This window comes from Ciona intestinalis, unplaced genomic scaffold (assembly GCF_000224145.3).
Source record: "Ciona intestinalis unplaced genomic scaffold, KH HT001067.1, whole genome shotgun sequence".
Classification (NCBI taxonomy): domain Eukaryota; kingdom Metazoa; phylum Chordata; class Ascidiacea; order Phlebobranchia; family Cionidae; genus Ciona; species Ciona intestinalis.
This window is the reverse complement of record NW_004191388.1, coordinates 42,501-66,473: the sequence shown is the minus strand read 5'-3', so window position 1 is coordinate 66,473 and position 23,973 is coordinate 42,501. Positions and strand designations below refer to the sequence as shown.

At 36.7% G+C, this 23,973-nt stretch overlaps 1 protein-coding gene and 3 long non-coding RNA genes across 6 annotated transcripts in view; 1 reads left to right on the top strand and 3 right to left on the bottom strand.

Moving 5' to 3' along the window:
• Window positions 1-299: 299 nt before the first annotated feature.
• Window positions 300-16,885, bottom strand: LOC100184731 (multidrug resistance protein 1A-like). Of its 2 annotated transcripts, none has more exons than XM_026839891.1 (23): window positions 16,489-16,599; window positions 16,207-16,294; window positions 15,564-15,769; window positions 14,744-14,855; window positions 13,655-13,788; window positions 12,660-12,831; window positions 11,932-12,056; window positions 11,352-11,571; window positions 10,717-10,899; window positions 10,335-10,451; window positions 8,530-8,742; window positions 7,410-7,590; window positions 6,631-6,816; window positions 6,292-6,318; window positions 5,770-5,958; window positions 5,013-5,191; window positions 4,482-4,692; window positions 4,061-4,176; window positions 3,030-3,169; window positions 2,252-2,392; window positions 1,672-1,828; window positions 1,063-1,260; window positions 300-635 (listed from the first exon to the last, which is right to left on the bottom strand). In XM_026839891.1, exons 3-23 carry the CDS (start codon window positions 15,683-15,685, stop codon window positions 390-392), a joined length of 3,369 nt encoding a protein of 1,122 aa, XP_026695692.1. In that variant the 5' UTR covers window positions 15,686-15,769; window positions 16,207-16,294; window positions 16,489-16,599; the 3' UTR covers window positions 300-389. The 2 variants fall into 2 exon arrangements, with proteins under 2 accessions (XP_026695692.1, XP_018672478.2); XM_018816933.2 differs by lacking the exon at window positions 16,489-16,599 and adding an exon at window positions 16,771-16,885 and having other exon boundaries at window positions 301-635.
• Window positions 16,886-20,375: 3,490 nt separating this feature from the next.
• LOC113475587 lies at window positions 20,376-21,006 on the bottom strand. The gene is made up of 3 exons (XR_003397337.1): window positions 20,965-21,006; window positions 20,684-20,720; window positions 20,376-20,559 (listed from the first exon to the last, which is right to left on the bottom strand). It is a non-coding gene; the product is annotated as an uncharacterized LOC113475587 (long non-coding RNA).
• A 1,142-nt stretch (window positions 21,007-22,148) lies between these two features.
• LOC113475588 lies at window positions 22,149-22,891 on the bottom strand. Of its 2 annotated transcripts, none has more exons than XR_003397338.1 (2): window positions 22,812-22,891; window positions 22,149-22,555 (listed from the first exon to the last, which is right to left on the bottom strand). It is a non-coding gene; the product is annotated as an uncharacterized LOC113475588 (long non-coding RNA). The 2 variants fall into 2 exon arrangements; XR_003397339.1 differs by having other exon boundaries at window positions 22,149-22,544.
• Window positions 22,599-23,973, top strand: part of LOC113475586 — an 8,025-nt gene continuing 6,650 nt past the window's right edge. The window contains exon 1 of the long non-coding RNA XR_003397336.1: window positions 22,599-22,915. This is a non-coding gene — a long non-coding RNA (uncharacterized LOC113475586). The remainder of the gene's footprint in view (window positions 22,916-23,973) is intronic.

The window sequence follows — 23,973 nt, the reverse complement described above, 5'->3', positions numbered from 1 at the left end:
TCCTTGAATGTTCTCTGTAAACTACCAAACAGGACGGGAAAATAGAATGAAAAGGTGTCCCATCTTCCCCACCCTACTATACATCTCGTGCCCGCTTATGAGTTACTAAGTATGTAACTTATTTATACTCGCGTGGTGGGGCAACAATAGTCCTTATACCACGGGTGTTCTGTTTCATACACCTTGTGCCCGCTTACGAGTTACCACATTACTTTGTATAGATTATCTTTTTTTCATTTTTTATGTTTAAGAAATGACTGTTAATGTCCAATGGTAGCAGCACAAAGCTTCAAACCTGTATCCTCTGAACTGGAGCCTGGGCTAAAGGCAGGCGCACAAACCACTGCGTTATACTGCATTGGGTATGTTACAAAAGCGTCAACATAATGTTAAAAGTATTTGACCAAATTCAAAACAACTCTACTCACATCAGGCAAGCCATCAATAAAGTTATGAATGTTTGCGTTCTTTGCAGCCGTGATAATTTCCTCCATCGAGGCCTCCCTAGAATTATCACCATAACGTATATTGTCAGCAATCGAACGGTCGAATAAAACGGGTTCTTGAGACACGATTCCCATTTGTGATCGCAACCAAGATATTTGAAGCTCTTTTGTGTTTGTGTCGTCCATGTTCTGTAATTGACAAAGGATTAATTAGATTCATCATAGCAGCAAAAAGCAAACTAGCGTTATTTCAAAGCAACTTTTCTATCAAAATTTGACAACCCATTAGTGAACACTGGCTTAGAGTTAGAGCAATTGTTGTTAAGTGTCTTGCCCAAGGACAAATACGCCAACAATAGCAGCAATGATGACCGCTGGGCTATAGTCCGATGTAGTCACCACTTAGGATATATTTTATAATCAACATCAGCCACACACAGAATACCAAACACTGCTTAACCAGAAAACCACAGCATACCACACAGACCTTACCAAAAGTTACATGCGTGGTAACTCGTGAGCGGGCACCAGGTGTATGAAACAGAACACCCATGCTATAACGACTGTCGTTGCCCTTCATGCGAGGATAAATAAGTTACATTCAATTCCTACATACCACGGTCCCTTCATCAGGGTCATAGAAACGTTCAAGTAGTTGAATACAAGTTGACTTTCCACAGCCACTTTGGCCAACCAATGCCACAGTTTGACCTTTTCTAATGGCGGTTGTCAAACCTTTAAGAACTTGCACATCTGGTCGGGTCGGGTAATGGAACTTGAGGGACTTGAAGTCAAGATTGCCGTCCAAGGTTTTCTATAACATATGAATAAGTTAAACATTCTATTTCTGAGACAATTTAATGCCCTTTTATAAATTTGTTGTTTTTTTATTTTGCTTGCTTGAAGAGAACATGTATTTGATGTTATATTCTGTTCTACAAGGGTGAGGAACTGACGCTATCACGTCAGCTTAACTCATTGACTCTGCTTGTTTGTATATACACCCAAACTTATTCTATGGTGTAAAACTGAGTTGCTGAAACTAGGATTTTATTCCTATTTTCATAGTAAAACTGAGGTGCAAAATTTGGTATGATTTTATTCATCTTTTTATTGTAAAATTGGAGTGATCAAATTTTCAGTGTCACTTCGGTTTCAAAATTTGGTTACCCCAGTATTATTGCACCTATGCATTTAATTCAATATTAGATCACTTGTCACTCACCGGAACTTTCCCTTCTTTGCTGTAACTATCAATCTCAGGAACTCTGTCAAGCAGCTTGAACAACCGGTTAGCTGCGATTCTCGCTGCAGCAAAGTCTGGTGCGAACGAACTTGTTTGACCGACTGCGAACGCTCCGAATATTACAGCCATCAAACACCTGGAAGATAGATAGGTTTAATGAAAGGTGTTACTTACCAAGGCAGGACAACAACATATATTTTAAAAAGTATCCGTTACAATTGCCTAATCACTAAACCACGGCAGAAGACTTTCCTACAAGTTTCAGTACAATAATTTTCTTTTTTTATTTTCCATGTTTGTGTTCATTATATTCAAACAATACGATATTTTCCATAAAAATATCAAACAGACCAGTTTTATTGCATCTTGAATGACTTATAGACGTTATAACACATGTGTTCTGTTTCATACACCTCGTGTCCACTTACAAGTTACCAAGTATGTAATTTATTTAGCCTCGCAAGGAGAGGCAACGTTTGTCATTATAACACATGTGTTCTATTTCATACACAGCGTGCCCACTTTTATGAGTCACTCCATTTTAAAAACACCATCTTACTTATAAACATTCTGAAACTCCATCAGTCCTTCGTCCACAAGCCAAGCTCCGAATCTAAAAGTAGCAGCGTACGCAAAGAACACGATGCATTGGGAGAATCCGAATGAAATTCCATAGAAGAGAGCCTTCTTCTTGGATTGCCTGGTTAGAAGAAGTTTATATTTCTCTATTAAAAAATAAATAAAATTTGATCGCCAATTTCTGTTTGTGTTTTAACGGCTTTAATTTTTCTGTAATATCCTTCTGTTAGTTTTTTTTAAATATATGATCTTTGCTACTGTATTAAAAGAGATAAACTAAAAATTTAAATATGTTTTAATGGCATGTATTACAGTTGGTTTTAAACTAGGGGGAATGAGCGAAATCTGGTCTAAATCCTATGTCCTTAAACAAGGACCTTACATATATAGAATAGGCTTAAACTTAACAGCAATCTGCAAAACATATGTAATACACGCAGTATTAAGCGTAAACCTAAATCAATATACAAATACGATAAACCTTAATCTGCAAAATTTATAGTGGAGTGGTGGAAGTTGAGACACCTTTTCATTCTGTTTTCTCCTCCCATTTGGTAGTAAACGAAGAACATTTAAAGAATTATAAAAGTGTATCCTCACTACTCTCATAGACTGTTTTTAATTGTTTAAAATACGATCAGGGTATTTAGATATTATGTGCTAAAGGTGTCCCATCTCCCCTACTATATGCAGTGTTAACAAGGCAGACAAAACCTCACATTACTATGTTCATGCTTAAATATAAGGAAACCACTCACTCGTAAGGTTTAATAAGCGCAAGGGTATATTTCAGATAGAACTTCTCCTCTCTGGTAAGCGAAGCCACCGTCCTAATATTCAAGGTTGCTTCAGTAGCAATCGTACCTGCATCTTCATACGCTTTTGCTTCTTGACCAGACTATAATAAAAGAATGAAAGAATGAAAATTACTTTATCCTCGCGTGGCCGGAAAACGACAGTCGATATAACACGGGTGTTCATACACCTCGTGCCAGCTTATGAGTTACCATGTATGTTACTTTGTGGGTGATTAATTTTTTTTATGTATGGCTGATAATTTGGACAACCAATTTGTGACCACTGGGTTGGAGCAATTGCCGTAAAGTGTCTTGCCCAAGGACACATACGCCCACAATGGTAGCAGTGTCGAGCTTTAAACATAAATGGCTTGTTTGTCTGCTGGGTGTAACGACTATGCCTTTTCTTCCAATTTAATGTAAATATGTTTTTTACTGAAGGCGTGTTTTAACTACTGCTTTTTTGTCCCTGTTACCGTATTTTCATTTGAAATATTTAGAAATCTTGGCTACTATAGTCGAAGAGACAAATAAAGATATTAGAATAAAGTGAAATACTACTTTAATAAATCAAGTAATATTTGCAACAGATATATCTTTATGTGGCGTACAACAAGAATAATGGTCAAACAAAGTGATTGTAATAGTTTTTAAACAGAAGAAGCTTATATTCATGATAGCACAATAAAAATGATCACTTTAATTTGTCTGTTCGATTATAGTAGCAAAGGATAAAAAATGTTTAAAATTATTTTGGTCGCTTGGACTTGTTTCCCAAGATATTCCAAGCAACAAACAAAGAGCCATTTATAATATTATTACCATTGTGTATTATTTTATGCTTTTTTATAAAGACTGACGATGCCATTTAGGCGGAATATATATCTTTTATTATACAATTGGTTGGACTGGAATATTTCTGTTACATTTTCGTAGCACCAGATCCTTAATATTTATACCCAGGTGTGTTATATTAAAATGTTGTCTCTCACCTGTCCAGTTAAAATCCTCATGGTCAACAGACCAGCAATTATCATGAATGGAACAAACGCCAAGGTTAGCAGAGTAAGTTGCCAACCATATGCAAATGCTATGCCAAGCGCAACACCTGAAAAATATTCAATTTAATTACACGGGAACAACTTTTTACTTGTGTTCTTGACTGTTTTCCTTAATCCAACCTTTGTACTGTATTCCAAAAATAAAATAAAAAATGATATGTTACGTTAAGTTCAAATATGAAATCAACTTAGAGAAGGGAATCAACAGCAAAACGACAGGTGTCAAAACATGTTATGGATAAAAAGTGTTAGAACGAGTGTCAGTTAAAAAGCATGGCTGTTGATGTCGAAATATAAATTTTTATATTACTCTATATCAATTTGAAATCTATAGTGCTAGTTTTCAACTTACCCAACGCAAAGATACTTTGAATTGCAGTTCCTGCCCTTACACCCGTACACCCTTGTACCTTAGAAGCATCTGTAGCAAGCCTGGTGGTTAAAGCGCCAGTGCTGTTGAAGTGATCATCAAAGAACGCAATGTCTTGTCTCATCATGGCGCGAAATCCCATCGATCGTAAACGAGATGTTAATTCTTCACCTGATTTGCCGAATGAAGACGCCTGCATTCAGTTAACACATTGACTAACTTACTATTGTGAATAAATTACTTGCATAACATAAAACCTATATAGCGTAATTTCTGATAGGGCTGTAGCTTATGCTGTAAATGTAACCCTTGTGTGGCTGAAAAACAACAGTCGTTATAACATGGGTGGTCTGTTTCATACATATTGTGCCCGCTTATAAGCAACCATGCATGTAACTTTGTAGGTAATTGTTTCTTTACTCCAAAAGCTATCATTGGACTTTCAATTAAAAGTTTCAATACTTTCTGCACATCAGACAATAGTACACAGTCCCCCAAGTTTATACAAGGTACCTGCAGAATGTTTGCAACTAACGCTGCCACTCCGATGGCCACGAACAGAAGAGAATAAAGAGTGATCAGACTTTCTTGTTCCTGCCGATCTGATAAACCAAACACTCCAATAATCTCCGAGAACAAAATCGCAAAACAAGGTTGGATTCCTCCGTTCACTGCAGCGGCAATGCAACCAACTGTGAAGAAAGAATTCATTTGAAAAAAGCCAAGTTAAAACAAAACGGAATTTCAAACATGTTACAGCGAATGCATGAATGTAACTTATTAATCCTTGCCTGATTTATATTTATAACTTTGAATAAATGATTTACCTAAAACTTAATTTAAAACTTAATAAATAAACCTAAATTTCTTCATAACTCGACATTTTAAATTATTGCTAAACAATATGAATAGTATTTTGCGCATAGACACGTGAGCCTCCAACTCATAACTTCTAGTCTAGAATTACGTGCTGCTTACCACTGAGCCATGGCACAGGTAAAGTTAGAAGTAAGAAGAATTAACAAAAACTTAAATCAAAATAAATATAAAATCGCTCTTACCTAAATAAAGGTTTTTAAATTAAGATTCCTACAAATAATTTTGCACAAAAACAATGATAAATATGTAAAACAATTCCCATATAAAAGGTACAGAAAATTTTCTACATATAAATATACAGCTGAGAAAACTGAACATTGAAAGAACAATTCCAAAGACAGACTCGACGCCATCGCCGGACAAAGTTATAATAAGGAATATAAAAACTCACGAACGATATAGAACAACTCCGGCCTGTTAAGCGCGATCACACGGGAAAATGGAACGTTGGGAATCTCTTCTTCTTCTTCCTCTTCCTCTTCCTCTTTTGGTGTCTCCCCAGCACTTGTTGTGCGGGACCTGACGCTCGTAACACTAACAAGTCTTTTTAATGCAGGCTTTGTGGTCTCTATTTCACTCACTGAAAAGGTAGGGATTAGTTTACCTGGTGATAACTAACTTTTAAACAATAAATGTAACTTATTTATCCTCACATGGTGGGGCAACGACCGTCGCTATAACACAGGTGTTCTGTTTCACACACTTCGTGCTCGCTTACGAGTTACCACGTATGTATCTTTGTGGGCTATTGTCCTTCTGTACGACAATTTGGCATCCCATTAGAGACCAGAGGGCTGAATGGAGATTCAGTAAATATCTCATGGTGTATGGTAGCTAAGTAGAAAATGTAATCAAAGGGTGAAAACTTAAAGCTAATGATCTAAAATATAATAATAAATAAATATAATCTTACCTTTTCTTGTTGCCTGGCTTGTAGAACCTAAAAAGCAAACACAATTTTAACAAATTACAATTTTATTACTATTTATTCTCCACATCTTATAAACTTATTATATTTGATGGCTGAATACTCCTCATCCCAATTTAGAAGTTCTAACAAATGCAACTTATCAAATAGTGTTTATTTTTTGTCAACATGTGTGTGTGTTGGGCAAGACACTTAACGGCAATTGCTTCAACCCAGTGGTCAGTTATGGGTTGTCCCAATTGTCAGGATCAAATAAGTTTTGTTCATTCCAATATTCAAACCCCATTATGCAGTTAGAAAAGTAGAAATATCCATATTTTTCACCTTCTGCTTCATTTCTTTCAGCACTATAAGACTGCATGTTAACCAAGTTTTGATAAATTCCGTTTTCCACTTTGAGGAGTTGGTCATGGCTCCCTTGTTCCAAAGCCCTTCCTTCGTGGAATCCAATGATTTTATCGGAGTTTCTGATCGTTGAAAGTCGGTGAGCAATCAGGAGTGTCGTGCGCCCTGAGCGGGAAAGTTACTAATTAGACAAAGATATGACTAGGAGCAAATAATGTAACTCAGGATCAAGATGTAACTTATTTATCCTCGCATGGCGAGGCAACGACAGTCGTTATAACATGGGTGTTCCGTTTTATACATCGCGTGCCCGCTTACTAGTTACCACGTATGTGACTTATTCATCCTCGCATGGCGAGGCAACGACAGTCGTTATAACACGGGTGTTCTGTTTCATACACCTCGTGTCCCTTTAAGAGTTACTGCTTATGTTACTTTGTAAGTGACTATTTTTGGGTTTAGTTTCATTTTTTACTGTAGCCTTGAACCTCAGGACTTGGGGCAGGTCCGCTAACCACTGTGCCATGCCACCAAAAGTATTTGTAAGTCATAAACAAGGATGATTGCATAAGAACCAGTATTCTATGGCGCTTAGTGTTGTCGTATGTCGTTAAAGTTAAGAAAGTGTTTTAATGCGTAAGGAATATACTGCACTAGTTATTACAGTAGTTATCACGCCTGCTTCTTGGTCAAAGGATACCAAGCATTCATTTACAAAATCTACATTCTCAGAAATCTGTTCTACTTCACATTCTCACCTTGAGCAGCTTTTTCAAGAGCAGCTTGCACCACAGCTTCACTTTCGGTGTCTAAAGCTGAAGTAGCTTCATCAAGCAACATAATCTTAGGGTCACGTACAATGGCACGAGCGATGGCAATCCTTTGTTTCTGTCCTCCACTCATCTGCGCCCCTCCTTCTCCAACCATCGTATCAAATTTCTGGCAAATACAACAACATCAATTACTGTAACAACTTTATCTGGAGCAGAAGGAACCTAGAGGTTCAGGGTTCGAATCTTGATGCTGCTACCATATCAAATATCTGTATCCATTACCATTTATATAAGTTCATTATTTGTTTTGTGGTTATGCCTCACCAGGTGTTTAAATCAGAACATTTCTGTTACAATGTCGTTGTCCGCCAAAGCAGTTACAATAATAACATGTTTGTATCAGTTTGGTAAACCTACAAGAAAAATCAACCACAAAGTTACATACGTGGTAATTCATAAGCTGGCACGAGATGCATGAAACAGAACACCCGTGTTATAACGACTGTCGTTGCCCCACCATGCAAGGACAAACAGTTACATACGTGGTAATTCATAAGCTGGCACGAAGTGCATGAAACAGAACACCCGTGTTATAACGACTGCCACTGCCCCACCATGCAAGGACAAACAGTTACATACGTGGTAATTCATAAGCTGGCACGAGATGCATGAAACAGAACACCCGTGTTATAACGACTGCCACTGCCCCACCATGCAAGGACAAACAGTTACATACGTGGTAATTCATAAGCTGGCACGAGATGCATGAAACAGAACACCCGTGTTATAACGACTGCCACTGCCCCACCATGCAAGGACAAACAGTTACATACGTGGTAATTCATAAGCTGGCACGAGATGCATGAAACAGAACACCCGTGTTATAACGACTGCCACTGCCCCACCATGCAAGGACAAACAGTTACATACGTGGTAATTCATAAGCTGAAACATGAAGAACACCCGTGTTATAACGACTGTCACTGCCCCACCACATTAGAATCAACAAGTTACATCCATCCATTCATAATCTACTTATAAAAACAAATTGACATATCAGTACCAACACACCCAGCTAGTATTAATTATGGAAGCAAATATTTACATATGGCATTTTCATGATGAAGTCATAAGCGTTGGATTGTTTCGTAGCTTCCTTTATTTCATCATCAGTGACATCATCGCGTCCGTAGCGAATATTTTCCGCGATTGTTGTGTCGAATAATATGGGTTCTTGTGACACGACGCCGATGTGTTCGCGCAACCAACGTACGTTTAATGTTCGGATGTCAACGCCGTCCAACTCGATTATCCCGTTCTGTGGAAATAATGGCACGATTAAAAACAATATTCGAGAATACTTTGGGGTAATGGGGCAACTATGCCCTAAATCTCAAGACCGATGGTGTGTCACTGTAGGACCTCACCCATATGGAATAGAATGTGCATATACAATGTTGGGGTAATGGGTCAACTCTGGCCTAAACCCCAGGTCCCATGGCATGCCTCACTAGGGCCAATGTTAAGAATACAAGAAATAAAAGAGCTTGGCTATTAAACTTTCACAGTGGATTCGTAAATGTGTGCACAAAGACACACATACATGCCTAAATAAAGGTAAAGCTAAAGCCTAATGCCTGGTGTTTAATTTAGCAAACGCAGCGTCATCCAAGCATATTTACACAATTTGATACTAAATGTAATAAACGAACGTCGCCCTGCTATAATTCAACAAACAATAATTATTGATCCAATGACACCACTTAAAGAATATTTAAAACTATTTTAAAACAATCTTTTAATGTGCCATTTTTTTCCACTTTCACTACAAACATAACAGCTCATATATATATATATGATACAAATATCCCAATTCCTAATTTTTCGGTTTAAAAACCCTTTTTTTTGCTTTAGGTAAAAAAACTATAAAATATACCCTAAACCCTATGAAACATTGCTACACTAACTTATGATTGGGTTATATAGGCAGAAGTTCCATTGTTATACATGTGTTGTATAATATGCGTTATATACTATATGTTGTATGTGCGTATTATATATTATGTATAACCTATATATTAAATATGGGCATACAATGTATCTATGTGTTAATATTATGCATTCCATATTTTGAGCTATACATATTATATATGGAACACTACCACAGTCCACCAACAGTGCTAGTTAAACATTGCCAACCACAGTGAAAAATAACTCAATGTTTGCAGTGAAGTTATAAGGACAACGACTTCTCAAACAAGTTATACAAACATAGCAACAGGATGACAGTTTAGGCTGTAATAAAGCTATGAAAATCTTTATGATAAAGTTCAACAAATCAAATATTGTGAAGAATATTAAGCCATCATTGTGACATAGGAGTTGCAACGTTTGTTACAAACCAAAAGAAACCAGGTTACAGTGGTTAGGGCTGGCCACTACCGAAGAACACAGGTTCGAGGCATGACGCTACTTCTACTGTGGTATGTGTCTTTGGGCAAGACACTTAACTGCAATTGCTTTAATGCAGTTGTCACTAATGGGTTTTTAAATTGACCATACTTTAAGACAGTAGGTTACCAAGTTACAGCCTAGCATAGTGGTTAGTATATGCCTGCCTTAAGCCCGAAGAATAGAGGTTCAAGGCTCGACGCTGCTACCATTGTGGTATGTGTCAAGACAGTTAACGGCAACTGCTTCAACCCAGTGGTCACTTAATGAGTTTTCCAAACAGCTATACTTTAAACCAATCACCCACAAAGATATATAAGTGGTAACTTGTAAGTAGTCAGGTAGTGTAAGAAATGAGACAACACTCTAATAAGGTATAAATAATTTACAATTATTCATTTAATTTTTATGGATTTAAACTACGTTTTAGAATAATACTATACACACTATATAGTTTACCTGCGGATCATAGAATCGTTGAATAAGTTGAACACACGTGCTCTTACCACACCCACTTTGGCCACAAAGAGCCACCGACTTTCCACTCTCAGCAACAAATGAAACACCGTGGAGAATCTGAAGGAACAAAAACAAAAATTTGAACTTTATTTTATCGTTTAATATACTGTATTTATGTGGGTGAGGTTCTGCAGCGTGGTACACTATTGGTCCTTGAATTTAAACCAGATTTGGCCGATTTTTGAAGTAGTACACCACTGTAAAGATGGGATTAGCAACAAACTTACAGTTGTGAATTATTAACATTAAAGTTTAAATAAAAACTTAGAAAAATATGCTCATAAATTTACAGGCTATTTTTTGCGTCGTATTTTTGCCGCACCTGCACATCTGTACGGGAAGGGTAGGTGAAGTCAACATTCTTGAACTCTATTTGACCTTTGACCCGGTCGGGTTTATGACCTTCGTCTGACATGCTGTCAATCAAAGGGACGCGGTCGATTATCTCAAATACTTTGTAAGCTGCGGCCTTCGCAGCAGCAAAATACTCCATGTTGCTCCCAGCCTAAGAAAAAAACAAAATTCATAAACAATGAATGATTGTGACTGGTGCTACGAAAAACCTAACAGACAAAATCAAAACCCATGGTTTATCTGGTCCCAGAGCCTTAACCGCAATGCTAATGTGTTGGAAAGACTGGTTAATACTAAGATTTCGCAACAAATTCCATGAATCTAACCCTGATCTAATGCTTATATAGTAGGACATTCTTTTGTAAAGAAATAGTTTCAGGATCTGGTGCTACGAAAATGTAATCAACAAGAATCAAGCACAACCACTAGTAATTAATAGAGAAATATATTTCGCCTAAATGGCATCGTCAGTCTCAAACAAACAAAAGTTTTGAATAAAATGGCATCATCCGTCCTTTATTACTGAAACAGAATTTAACTTGATCCTAAATACACACACATTTAAAGAACTAGACAAAAAAAAAATTTTTTTAGCCGACTTACCCCTCCAAGTGAAAATGCCCCGATAAGCACGCCAAAGAAGGTTGTTAGCATGGTACCGACATCAAACCCCGGTTCCCCCGCAAACACAAGACTACTACCATACCAGAATGCAAGTCCGTACGTGGAAAACATGATGAAGAACACAGTTCCGAGCCCGGCACCCGAAGTTATACCTTTCTGTATCCCAACCTTTCTTGCGTGGACTAGATTCTCTTCATATCTATGTTGGGTGAAACAAAGTAACATACGTGGTAACTTGTAAGTGAGCATCAGGTGTAAGAAACAGAGCAATGACTACCATTGTGGGTACATGTGTCTTTGGGCAAAACACTTATTGGCGATTGCTCCAATTTAGTGGTCAACCATGTGTTAACTCATAGGAGATTACGAAGTGTATGAAACAAAACACCTGTGTTATAACAACTGTCGTTGCCCATCATAGAAGGTTAATTACAATCTATGCTCATTCAATTAAAACAGATTTTTATGTAAAAAGGATAAGAAAAAAGCACATAAAGCAAAAACCATTTAATAAACAATTTTTGTTATAAAATACCAACGAATTGACAGAAAACTCTACCTTTTACATTCTTTATCTTGTCCATCAAACGCAACAACAGTTCTAATTGAAGATAAGACTTCCTCCGCCACTGCCCCAGCTTTAGCATAAGCGTCCAACTCTTTCTTTGTGAATGCTGTAGCAATCTATTTAAAAAATACAAAATTGAACATAAAATGAAAATAAAACAATTAAACATAAAAACAAAAAATGAAAAGTTCAACAAAATAACAAAATATAAAGTTAGGATTCTTTTTAAACAAAAAATGGAATGTTTGCTCATTGTTTGTTTTCTTATGATTAAATAAATAAATAGATGTCACTTATTTATAGTCAAGAGGGCAACAACAGTTGTTACAACGCAGGTGTTCTGTTTTACTTTTTCACATTTAATTTTTTTGTGATTTCATACTTTTACTTAATTTCTTTCGCTATTAGTATCAAGAAAACAGATTTAATTCCAACAACAATAACAAATAGCTATAGTATAGATATTTGTGTAGAGTATAAATCCTATACTGTTGCTGTCAGGCATATAGAGTAGGAGGGGAAAAAAGGATCTTTTTTATTGTATTTTTTCAACCCATTTGGTAGTAAACAAGAACTATCAAAGAATAATAAACTGTATCGCCACGACTTCCATAGACAGTTGTTAATTGTTTAAAACACGGTCACAGTATTTGGATATTACGTGTTAAACGTGTCCCATCTTTCCCCACCCGACAAAAAGACACCAAACACCTACATACCCTGAACATAACACCAGCAGACATGATAAGCAGAGGACTGACAGCCAGTATAACGAGCGCAAGTTTCCAACCGTAAACAAACCCAATGATCAAGCCAGCTATGGCACGACACAACATCTGTATCGAGATTGACACCTTGTCGCTTATCCCGTCTTGGATCTTAGATATATCACTGTAAAGGATGATTAAAATTAAACAATATGTTATCTTAACTTAACTCTAATGAATTCCGTAAATCTGGCACTAATGTGTTCATGAAGTTGGACGATTCTCGTAACGAAATAATAGTCAGAATCAAGATCTACGAAATACAGAACCCACAAAAAAGTAAAACTATTGTACTCTGTGATCCTTTACTACAATATATGCTTTCAATGCAACTAATTTCGTTTTCTTTTAATAAAATCGAGACACCTTTGTAATTGATAAACTTAATGCACCGATTAAATTTAAATATATATATATATAGGAAAAAATGTAAAATGGAGGCAGTGCATAAGTTGACTATTATTGGGTATTACAAACATTTAAAAAGAATGTTGTCGTTGCTACAAGGTTTATTGGAATATATAGCTTAATAACCATTGGGTTAAATAAATTCTATAATACCGATTGTTTCGTCTGCCATACGGCGTGTTATCATTAACTACAAATATTCATTGCAAACACACATATTAATGTTGTTTACATTTAATATGAAAATTATACAATTATTATAAACGGTTCACTTAAAAATAAAGAAACTTTTAAACTAATTTGTGCAAAACCAAACATAAGTAAATGGAACATTCAGACTAGGAATAAAAGGCTATCAACATAAATGTAACTTAAGTCCACAAAAAAAATAAAAAAAATGTATATTATTTTTTTATCCCTCATGGCGGGGCAACAACAGTTGTTATAACACAGGTGTTCTGTTTCATACACCTCGTGCCCACTTCGAGTTACTACGTATTTAAATTTGCGGGTAATGGTTTTTTTACTTCCAAACTTACTCTGCCAATCTTGTGTTTAATTCCCCAGCAGAATTGAGATCGAAAAACGAGATATCTTGTCGTAGGATGCTTTTAAAGAAGAGAATCCTGATCTTCCTGACTTGTCTAACTGCTTGCATCATCCAGCATGCAACCTGTAACCAGAAGAAGTGTCTAATGTAATAGTAATATATTTATATAATGGATTTTGTACTTATCTGTCACTGCGGTACACTGGTTAATAGCAATTGCTCCAACCCAGTGGTCACTAATTGGTTGTCCAAATTATCAGCCATACATAAAAAAATTAAAAAATCTACAAAAAATAATCACCCACAAAGTTACAAAGTTGGTAACTTGTAAGCAAGCACGAGGTGTATGAAACAGAACACCTATGTTATAATGACTGTCATTACCCTGCCACGCGAGGATAAATAAGTTCATTTATTATATTACTCTTTTAAAGTTGTCTGTTTGCGTAACATTATTTGAAACTTTTTTACTTAGTTTTGACAAATTACAGTAATCTATAAATAATATAAACAATACCATACTTTTATGCTGCTATATTGGTTTTAACAATGTTGTTGATTTTTACCTATGTGCTACCATAAAATTATGTGCTACTGTTTACTAGTGGTTCTATAAAGAATTTATAATGTATGTGCTTATGTAACTTCGTTCATCCTCGCATGGCGGGGCAATGACAATCGTTATAACACGGGTGTTCTGTTTCATACACCTCGTGCCTGCTTATGAGTTACCACGTATGTAACTTATTTATCCTCGCATGGCGGGGCAACGACAATCTGTATAACACAGATGTTCTGTTTCATACACCTCGTGCCCACTTACAAGTTACCACGTATGTAACTTATTTATCCTCGCATGGCGGGGCAACGACAATCTGTATAACACAGATGTTCTGTTTCATACACCTCGTGCCCACTTACAAGTTACCACGTATGTAACTTATTTATTCTCGCATGGCTGGGCAACGACAGTCGTTATAACACGGGTGTTCTGTTTCATACACCTCGTGTCTGCTTATGAGTTACCACGTATGTAACTTTGTGGGGTGAATATAATGTTGTACTGTATGATACAAACCTGTAAGCTGGCAAACACAATGATCCCAATAGCCAGGTACGTGTAGTAGAGCGAGAACTGAGCCATTTGGCCTTGAATGTCTTGTGCGTCCGCTAGAATTTGCACAAAATCGCTGAAATGTAAAGATAAATATGTTCAAACAGTTTAAACTAAAACAATTCGTCTTGAACATTTTGTATTTTATTCAATTAATTTAATATTTTAGGGAAACGACAGTCGTTATAACACTGGTGTTCTGTTTTATACACGGCGTGTCCACTTACAAGTTACCACGTATGCAACTTTGTGGGTTTTGTCTGCTAAAGAGTTAGTGTTTCCATTAATCATTACTATGATTGAAATAAAATATAATTATTAATAAAAACTTTATTCGTCTCTTTGACTCTGGTAGCAAAGATTTAAAAATATTTTAAATAAAAAGACAAGATATACCCACGAACCACGCTTAACACCAGAGTTAAAAACATATTTACATTTGTAGTGATATGTGATCTCTATGTAACACGTGCATATAAATACGCCTGTCGACCTTGATCGCCCTCTTCCTTTCTCACTAGACGTGCTACGCAATACAATGCAAGCTAACACTAATCGACTCCTATAGAGACTCACTACAACATTTATTGGAAGAAAATAAGGCTATGTCACTGTAAAGGGGTGATTAAGATGAGACCTATGTGATCTTCGTGTAACTGTAGATAACCCATTAGTGACCACTGGATCGGAGCAAATATACTTGAGTGTCTTGCCCAAGTATATTTAAAAAGAATATCTGTTAATGTTACTACCAGGCATAATGTAATATAACATCACTACTTACCTTTGATTAGTATTATTAGGAACAACCCCAAGTTCTTTGCATAAATCAAGTGTGAAGTTACATGCTTGGAACGAACCAAAATCAACAAATGTGTTCGTCATGTCACCAAAAAAGATGAACATGACGGGCAGGGACGCTCCATGTACAGCTGCAGATATTGTGCCGATAAATATGAGAAGGTAATCGAGATTGTCAGCATATCGGAACTGGAATGGAAAGATTGGTGGAATGAATTAATTTTGTTTAGTTTGTTGCTAAGTTATTAATAAGAATAATGATTTTTTTAATTACGCGATATTTTAAACTAAAATACAGGATATAGCGACAAAATGACAGCCGTTAAAATTTTGTCTGGTTCGTTTCTAATTCAATAATAAAAAAAATGTTTTTTTAATAAGAATAATGAATTTTTTTTAAAATTTGATTAAATTACAAAGATAATTTAAACGAGAATACAGGATATAGCGACAAAACGTCAGTCGTTAAAACACGCTTACAATAAAACATTTTTTACAGCAGAGAAAGGGAACATGTGGATTGGCAGCAAGATGCTGTTATCATAAACATTGGTGTCTGCCCCTGACCTGGTGCCAAAGTTTGCATTACTGTAGGTTAACTTAGGCGCAGCTAAATGTCAACTTACGATCTTATAATAATTAATTGATGGGTCCGGCTCTTTTTTTTCGTCTTCTTTTTCTTTGACTTTTGCTTTATCGTCTTCTTTATGGCTACTGTGAAAACAAAAATGAAAAAAATTACCCACAAAGTTACATACGTGGTAACTCGTAAGGAAGCATGAAAAGTATAAAACAGAATACACATGTTATAACGTCTTTCTTTCACTAGAATAAACCAAAGTTAGTATAGACTATACTAACTTTGGAATAATCCAAAGCACATAGATATCTGTATAAATAGTATTTACTTTGGAATAAAGACGTTACATTCATTTGTAAACTTCAGGGAAAAAGGGAAAGTACCAACAGGGAAAGTTCCCGAAACCACTAAACCAACAGCAAGGTAAAGTAGGATGGGATATATTTACAGAAATATAAAACCGTACCCCCCGACTCCCATAGACCGTTGTTAATTATTTTAAATACTGTCAGGATCTTTAAATATTATGCTCTAAAGGTTTCCCGTCTTTCCCCACCCTACTATATGACTTGCTTTGACTTAAGTTCAAAATGAACCAAGTTTAACTTACTTTCCGTTAGAAACGATTTCTACTTTTACTGAATCGGTTTCGTCGCCAACTGGACCAAATCGTGTCCCAACGACGTTACTCTTCCCATTCATGTTTCTATATCAGGTTCGACTCCCTATCTAGACTGTGGCTGTGCGTATAATAAACCAGATTGAATATTTGACACGATGGCTTACACCTTGATTTTTTATTGTACACTACGGCTGACAAATTAGTCACGCATTAGTGACTACTGGGTTATAGCAATTGCCGGCGAGTGTCTTGCACAAGGACATATACGTCCACAATGGTAGCGACGTCGAGCTTCGAACCTGTACCCTCCAGGTTGGAAGCGCGCTAACTACTCTGCCACGGCGCCGACTTCAACAATGCTAACCTAAAGTAAACACACAAGTGCTGCTGTAAAAAAGTCACTAACTAAACCCTGGCCGAAATAAATCACTAACTAAAACCTGGCCGAAATAAATCACTAACTAAAAACTCGTGGAAAAAAACGTGCCCACTAAAAAGTTATCACTAAAAAACTTCTGCCTATTTGTCCTTTCTATATCTGTTCGCTACAACGTCTCAAATACACTAAACCCTCGACGACTCCGACCTCAGCTTATATGCGCCTCTACCACGGTGACGTGTTACGTGAACAAATATTGCAACATCAGCGGTTGCCTCAATTAATTTTTAACCAGCGAACTCGAATCCGTATATGGAACCTTACACTCTTTAGGTCAAAAGCTGGGGCATAATATGTACACAACATAACATTGGCCAATCACGCTGAAGTTAAAAATATGATGTAACGCCGGTTTTATAGGAGAAACATTGTCAAACTACAAGACTTGGGGCAAAGCGTTGTATTAATTATTTTAATATCGTTTTGCTGCTAATTTCTTTCTCTTCCAATTAGTTCAATGTTCGCTACTGTATATGGATAGAAATTCATGTTATATATAGTAGGGTGGGGTAAAGTGGGACACATTTAGCAAATAATATCGAAATATCCTAATCGTGTTTTAAATAATTAACAACGGTCTATGGGAGTCGTGAGGATGCGGTTTTATAATTCATTGAATATTCTTTGTTTACTACCAAATGGAAAGAGAAAACAGAAAGAAAGGGTGTCCCATCTTCCCCCACCCTACTGTATCATGTTTATAGCTAAAATGTTTAAACACACGTGTTATATCAATAATAATAAAGTTTTATTTGTTTAGTCGTTTACATTGTGTAGCCCAAATTGAGGGTATTAATAAAAAAAAGAGTTTTGTTGCTTTTATCAATAATAACATTCTAATAATTCGGTTTGAGAAAAACTTTGACAGGATTCCCAATGATTTAGAGTTATATTCTTCTTACCCTTAACGAATAAGCGAGTCACGATCAAACAAATGTAAGTATAGGCCAAGGGATAAGCTTAATTGTTTATATGGGCACGAAATGAATAGTGAGGTAGTGTTGCCAAGCATTTTTTTATTTCTTAACAGTGTTGCCAAGCGTTGTTTTTTTTATTTCTTAACAGTGTTGCCAAGCGTATTTTATTTTATTTCTAAGCAGTTACCTTCGTGGTATAACGATTGCTGTTGGCCTGCCATGCGGATATAAATATGTTACATAAATTATACATACGTAGTAACTCGCAAGTGGGCACGAGGTGTATGGAACAGAACACCATTGTTATAACGACTGTTGTTGCCTCTCCATGCGAGAATAAATAAGTTACATTTATTCATGTTTGTTTCCCTTCAAATGCCATACTCTTGTGCTCGATAACCATAAGCTGTACCGCAAAACAAACGTGAAACGTGTTTTGACTTTTAAAAATATTTTTACTTTGTTATTTGAATGGGTGCTTGTCGTAACTTACTTTATCCTCGCATGGCAGGAAAACGACAGTCTTTATACCACGGTTGTTCTGTTTCATACACATCGTGCCCGCTTACAAGTTACCACGTAGGTAACTTCGCGTGTAATTGTTTTTTTTATATCTTTTTATTTTTATTGCTGATAATTTTGAGAACCCGTTACTGGTCACTAATGGGTTAGACGCTTGAATTTACTGACTTTCCAAAAGACACATACGCAAACAATGCTGGTAGCAGGAGTGACGAGCCTTGAACCCATAACCTCTGTACTGGAGGCCTTGGAACTCTCGGATACAATAAATACAAACATTTGTTTAAAGCCGCTGCAAGACACAAATCATTTCGATGGCGCAGGTTCAAATACCACCGCTGCCAAGTTTTTGATTACATTAAAAAAAAAAATTAAACAAAAAGGGCAACAAAAACTTTTACAGATGCGTTCTTGTCCACGGTGGGTTGATAGTAATAATGGCTGCAAAATCGAGTTTCCAGGTTTGATTATTTTGAATTGTAACGATTGATACATGCGAAGGCGCAATGACGTCATTTTTAAAGTGACGTATGACGGCCTAAGGTATATCTTATGACGTTGCAAGATGTCACACAATTAATCCATGAAGCAGAAACCAAGTTGTGTTGATACTTTATTTTGCAACAGTACAAAGTAGTTACGCAAAACAAAATAAACGTGATGACTTTTATTGAAGAAGCTTCTGAAAAATAGAAGCAGGATTAAAATACCTTCATAGTTCATGTGGCTGGCGTTGGTGGAAAGCCACTACGGCACGACAAGCCCCCAGCCAATGGTAGTGGGTTTCTACTCTGGTGAGAAACCCTTGCGGGATGTTACTGTCCACGCAGGTTAAAGAAACCTCATAGACAAAAATAGTAAGGAACACACCAACAAAAAGACAAAAATAGTACAACGAGTGCAGCGACATACATGTGCCAAACATGCAACAAACACAACAGCTCAATCATATAAAAAGGGGACGCAGTCAAAAAGTAATTAACGCGGACCTAATCAGTGAAACATCTACAAAACAAATATGGTTCAAATCCTGAAGGATAATCATCTGCAGCGTACACCATATTGAATGTCCGACCCCAAGGAGTCGAAGCCAACAACAGCTCCGCATGTCCCAATCAAAAGGTAAGTCGCCATGTTGGTACCGCGATACTCTCGTCGTATCTTCACACAATATAATAACGTCCGGATGTTACGCACCGCATCGACCGTTATGAACTGCGTCAGGTTGTTACGAACCGCATTGACAGTGACCTAAATATCTAGCGTAGCATCACTGGCGGCGACGTCCACGCAACAACCTGACCGTTAAGTAACTCAATCAAAACTAGCGTAACCGCACCGAACGCAGGGTCATGACAATGCTCTGACCCACCGTATCGACGTCGTAGCGAAATTGTGACGTGGCCATCGTCCCAATCACGCTACATGACGTTTAAATATAAAGTTAGCCATGGGGGGAAATTAAAGTTATACTAGCTTATGATAAATATTAAATAAGTTACATATCATTAAGGTTACTGTCACAATTGTGCGCATATTATACTGCGTGTTAATATTACTCGAGTAGTTGTGTACCAACACAGCGTTCTCACCAAGCGATCAGGACAATACAGAATCGCTGAAGGATTCGACCTTTGTAGACGAAGTACCCAATAGAGTGTACAACAACAAAATCTGATCCAGCAAGATGTTCGCCATAGTTTCATTGCATATATTTCATAGACATGCAAAATGCACTATAGTAGTGACTGACTAAAAATAGCTGGCAACATTAGGTCCAGCAGAATAAGAATACAGCAGCGCAGACAAAAACATATACGATATACATACGACCCAGTCGTATAAACCTCATATCCAAACCGTGTATCCTTTATTGGCGTCTTCGTCTTTGTTCTTCGTCTGCAAAAGTAAGATATTTATCGTATAGTTAAGTCACTTAGTTCCGTTTAGGTTTTTTCACATTTAAATTTATTCCAAAGTTATCGTTTATTACGAAATCATAAACAATGATATTATACAATACCTTGCGCTTTTCTTCGGCAGCTTATTCGCTGACTTTTCTGCAACAATATAATCGTTATATAGCGGGGTGGGGGAAGATGGGACACCTTTTGATTCAATTTTCTCATCCTATTTAATAGTGAACAAAAAACATTCAAAGATTTATAAAACCGTATCCCTATGACTCCTATAGACCATTGTTAATTGTATAAAACACAATCGGAATTTTTGAATGTGCTAAAGGTGTCCCATCTCCCCCCAACCTACTATGTATCGGTTTGTATAAAATTACGTCATAATAACCTTCAGTCTTGGGCGCGTCATGGTCCGCTCGATCCTCTGTGACGTCACATACCAGGTTCTGTAATAAATCGATATTGAAATATATCAATAAAGTTTGTGACGAAACAATAAACTTACGAAGCGGGTTCTTCTGTTGCGTCATCACCACTTCGTGACGTCACACCATCCATGTTTCTAGAAAAGAGCTTGTGTACGTAATAATGCCAATTGTGATTTATACTTTACCAATTCTTTGATCTTCTTGCTTCGCGCTCGTGGCGCAAATATAATTAAAATATACAAGTAATGTGCCTTGGGTCGACGCACAACGCGCATGGGGCCCCATGAAAAAGAAATCGTCGCGGAACGAAAGCGTATAGTCGCGTACTGTTCAGCTATGACGTAAAGCGAGCGGTAAAGAGCGAAATTCGAACGATCGTGTCGGTTTGTGACGAAACAACGCAGCGATTGTGAACCGAGATACAGCGTGTGACGTCGCGAGTGACGTAATAAAGAACCGTCGCGATTCTTGAAACCAAATGTGATAAAGAATTATCTAAACTTAAAAAGTAAGAAACGCAAGGCACAAAACTTTTATAGAATAATATAATTGTATAAAATGTAATGCAATAATACATTACAGTACATAGTAGTATAAAGCTATACAAGATATATTATGGGAAATGGTATGTCATAATATAATACTAATGTAATGAAACAATACTTAACTCAAGTCTTGCAAGAAAACTTGTTGAAACCTTCCAACTTGTAACCTGTTGTGGAACCAACTCCATTTAAACTGAAACGTGGTAACTTTGTAGAAGAGGCGTTTTATGCGCGGAGCAATCAAGGCGGGCGTAATCAGCTGAAGCGAGGCGTCGGTCACGTGAGCAATTTGACCAATCAACATCAAGGATTAGATGGTGGGCTGATTGTGACGTCAGTTCAACATTGTGCCGAAAAAAAACTAAGTCCACAACGGTTCGCGATTTTTTATTATTCTTTAAAGCGCGAATTGAGCTACAGTTCCCTGTGTTTGTTTTTCGACGCTGTATATAACCGTCGTCTATTGTATAAAAGAATATTTTTAGGGTGCCATCTATAGCTAGTGTTATTATGCCGTGCTGAACGCTGTGTATATAAAGCCTTAGACAAGAAATAACTTTCATTTCTACATATATAGACATTGGATAAAGCAGTCATGATGAGGAGTTTCTTACTTTTAATAAGTTTTGTTTCGGTGCTGGCATTCACAACAGGTATTTGACGATGGAATGAGTAAAAACTTGTTTTGAAACTTAGTATTGTTGTGTACTTGATTTTGTATTTATCGATGTAGAGTTCAGTAGCACCCCGGGTGTTAGGGTAATGGGTCAATTATGGCCTAAATCCTAGGACCCATGGCGTGCCACGCCGCGGGACCTCACTCACATAGAATAGAATAGAATATCGATGTAGAGTGCAGAAATAAATTCCCGTACCAAAAATTTGTTCATGAAGTGGAAAGGATCCAAGCCACTGAATACCAAATTGCCAAAATACGTGGTCTTTCTTCCACCCCTCTTAGGAAATGGGGTTGTAGCCATTTGTTAATGTTGTTACTGCAACCGTACTGTTGTTTGTAATTTTTATTAAAATAATAAAAAATAAATAAAAAAGTTTCAAAATTTATAGTTCTGTGGATATTATAGGATAAATAAAGTTTAAAGATAAGGGACAAAGCCACAGAATGAAATGAAATAAAAAGGCGATAACTCAAAAACGGAAAGGATTTAAAAAGAGAACTTGGCATTACCAGATTCATAAAATCTGCGTGGATTCCATAATAAAAAAATCTGTACATCAATTATAAATATTGAAGCTTTTACCCTGATACTATTTTAGGTGTTTCACTGAAGCAAAGAAATGATACGCTTGAAGCTACGGAAGAAACTGTTGAAGTTAAGACATCTTATAATTTACACATGGAGAGGTCAGTTAAAACCTTTTTAAGCAACACAACAGAGTCTATTCTTTTTTGATTTCCACCAAGCAGCAGACACTTGTCAAAACTTTATAAAAAAAAACAACATTTATTACGAATATAAATCGTTATATAACTGTAAAAATAACAAGTAGCAGCAAAAGGAAGTTGGATAATGCACAAAGCAGCAGAATTTATGTAAAAACTGCAGCGTAATAAAGTGAGGGGGATTGAAGCTTCCGAGAGTAAACAGTGGTTTCGTGGTTACTCTTTCGTTGGTTCGTTTTTGGATGTGGTACAAAATAAACTGCTGCATAACACCTAAAATACTTGTAAATACAGGCGAGGTTCGTTTTTTTTTTAAACAAATAAAATCGCATTTTTACCAGACAGAATATGAACCATCTTCCTAAAATATACTTCACGGTTTTCAAATAAAATTTGTTAAAAACTTTTAAATGCTATAATGCCATTCTGAAACATTATTGGCCTTTTATCGTCAAACATATAATTTTTTCATGTATTAATTGTAATGTTGCGCGTAGTCTACACACTTTCAAAGTTATTCGATCTCTACTGCAGCAAGTCACATTGTGACGCTGCGTACGATCAGACACACGATGTCAGTATATATTAAGGGGGAAGGTGGGACACTTATGCACATATTGCCCAATAGTTCCAAGTATGTAACCTTTTTCTTGATCATCAATAAATGGGGGTCCGTAAAAAGAAAATTAAAAAGTTTCGTCTGACAAAGTTACCCATCTTTCCGCACCCTTATAGCAAACATGCACGAAATGAATGAATGTATGTAACTTACTTTATCCTCGCGTGGCCGGAAAACGACAGTCGTTATAACACGGGTTAACACCTCGTGCCAGCTTAAGAGTTACCATGTATGTTACTTTGTGGGTGATTATTTTTTGGTTTTTTTTTCTTTTTTTTATGTATGGCTGATAATTTAGACAACCCATTAGTGACCACTGGGTTGGAGCAATTGCCGTTGAGTGTCTTGCCCAAGGACACATACGCCCACAATGGTAGCAGCGTCGAGCCTTGAACCCATT

Bases quoted from the DNA above. Each gene is read 5' to 3' on its own strand.
- LOC100184731 (XM_018816933.2), bottom strand. From the start codon at position 16,862: ATGAATGGGAAGAGTAACGTCGTTGGGACACGATTTGGTCCAGTTGGC. The intron at 14,856-15,563 runs GTAAGTAGTGAT...TTTACATTTCAG, and splicing joins CCTAATAATACTAATCAAAG to CGATTTTGTGCAAATTCTAG. The intron at 636-1,062 runs GTATGTAGGAAT...TGTCAATTACAG, and splicing joins ACCCTGATGAAGGGACCGTG to AACATGGACGACACAAACAC.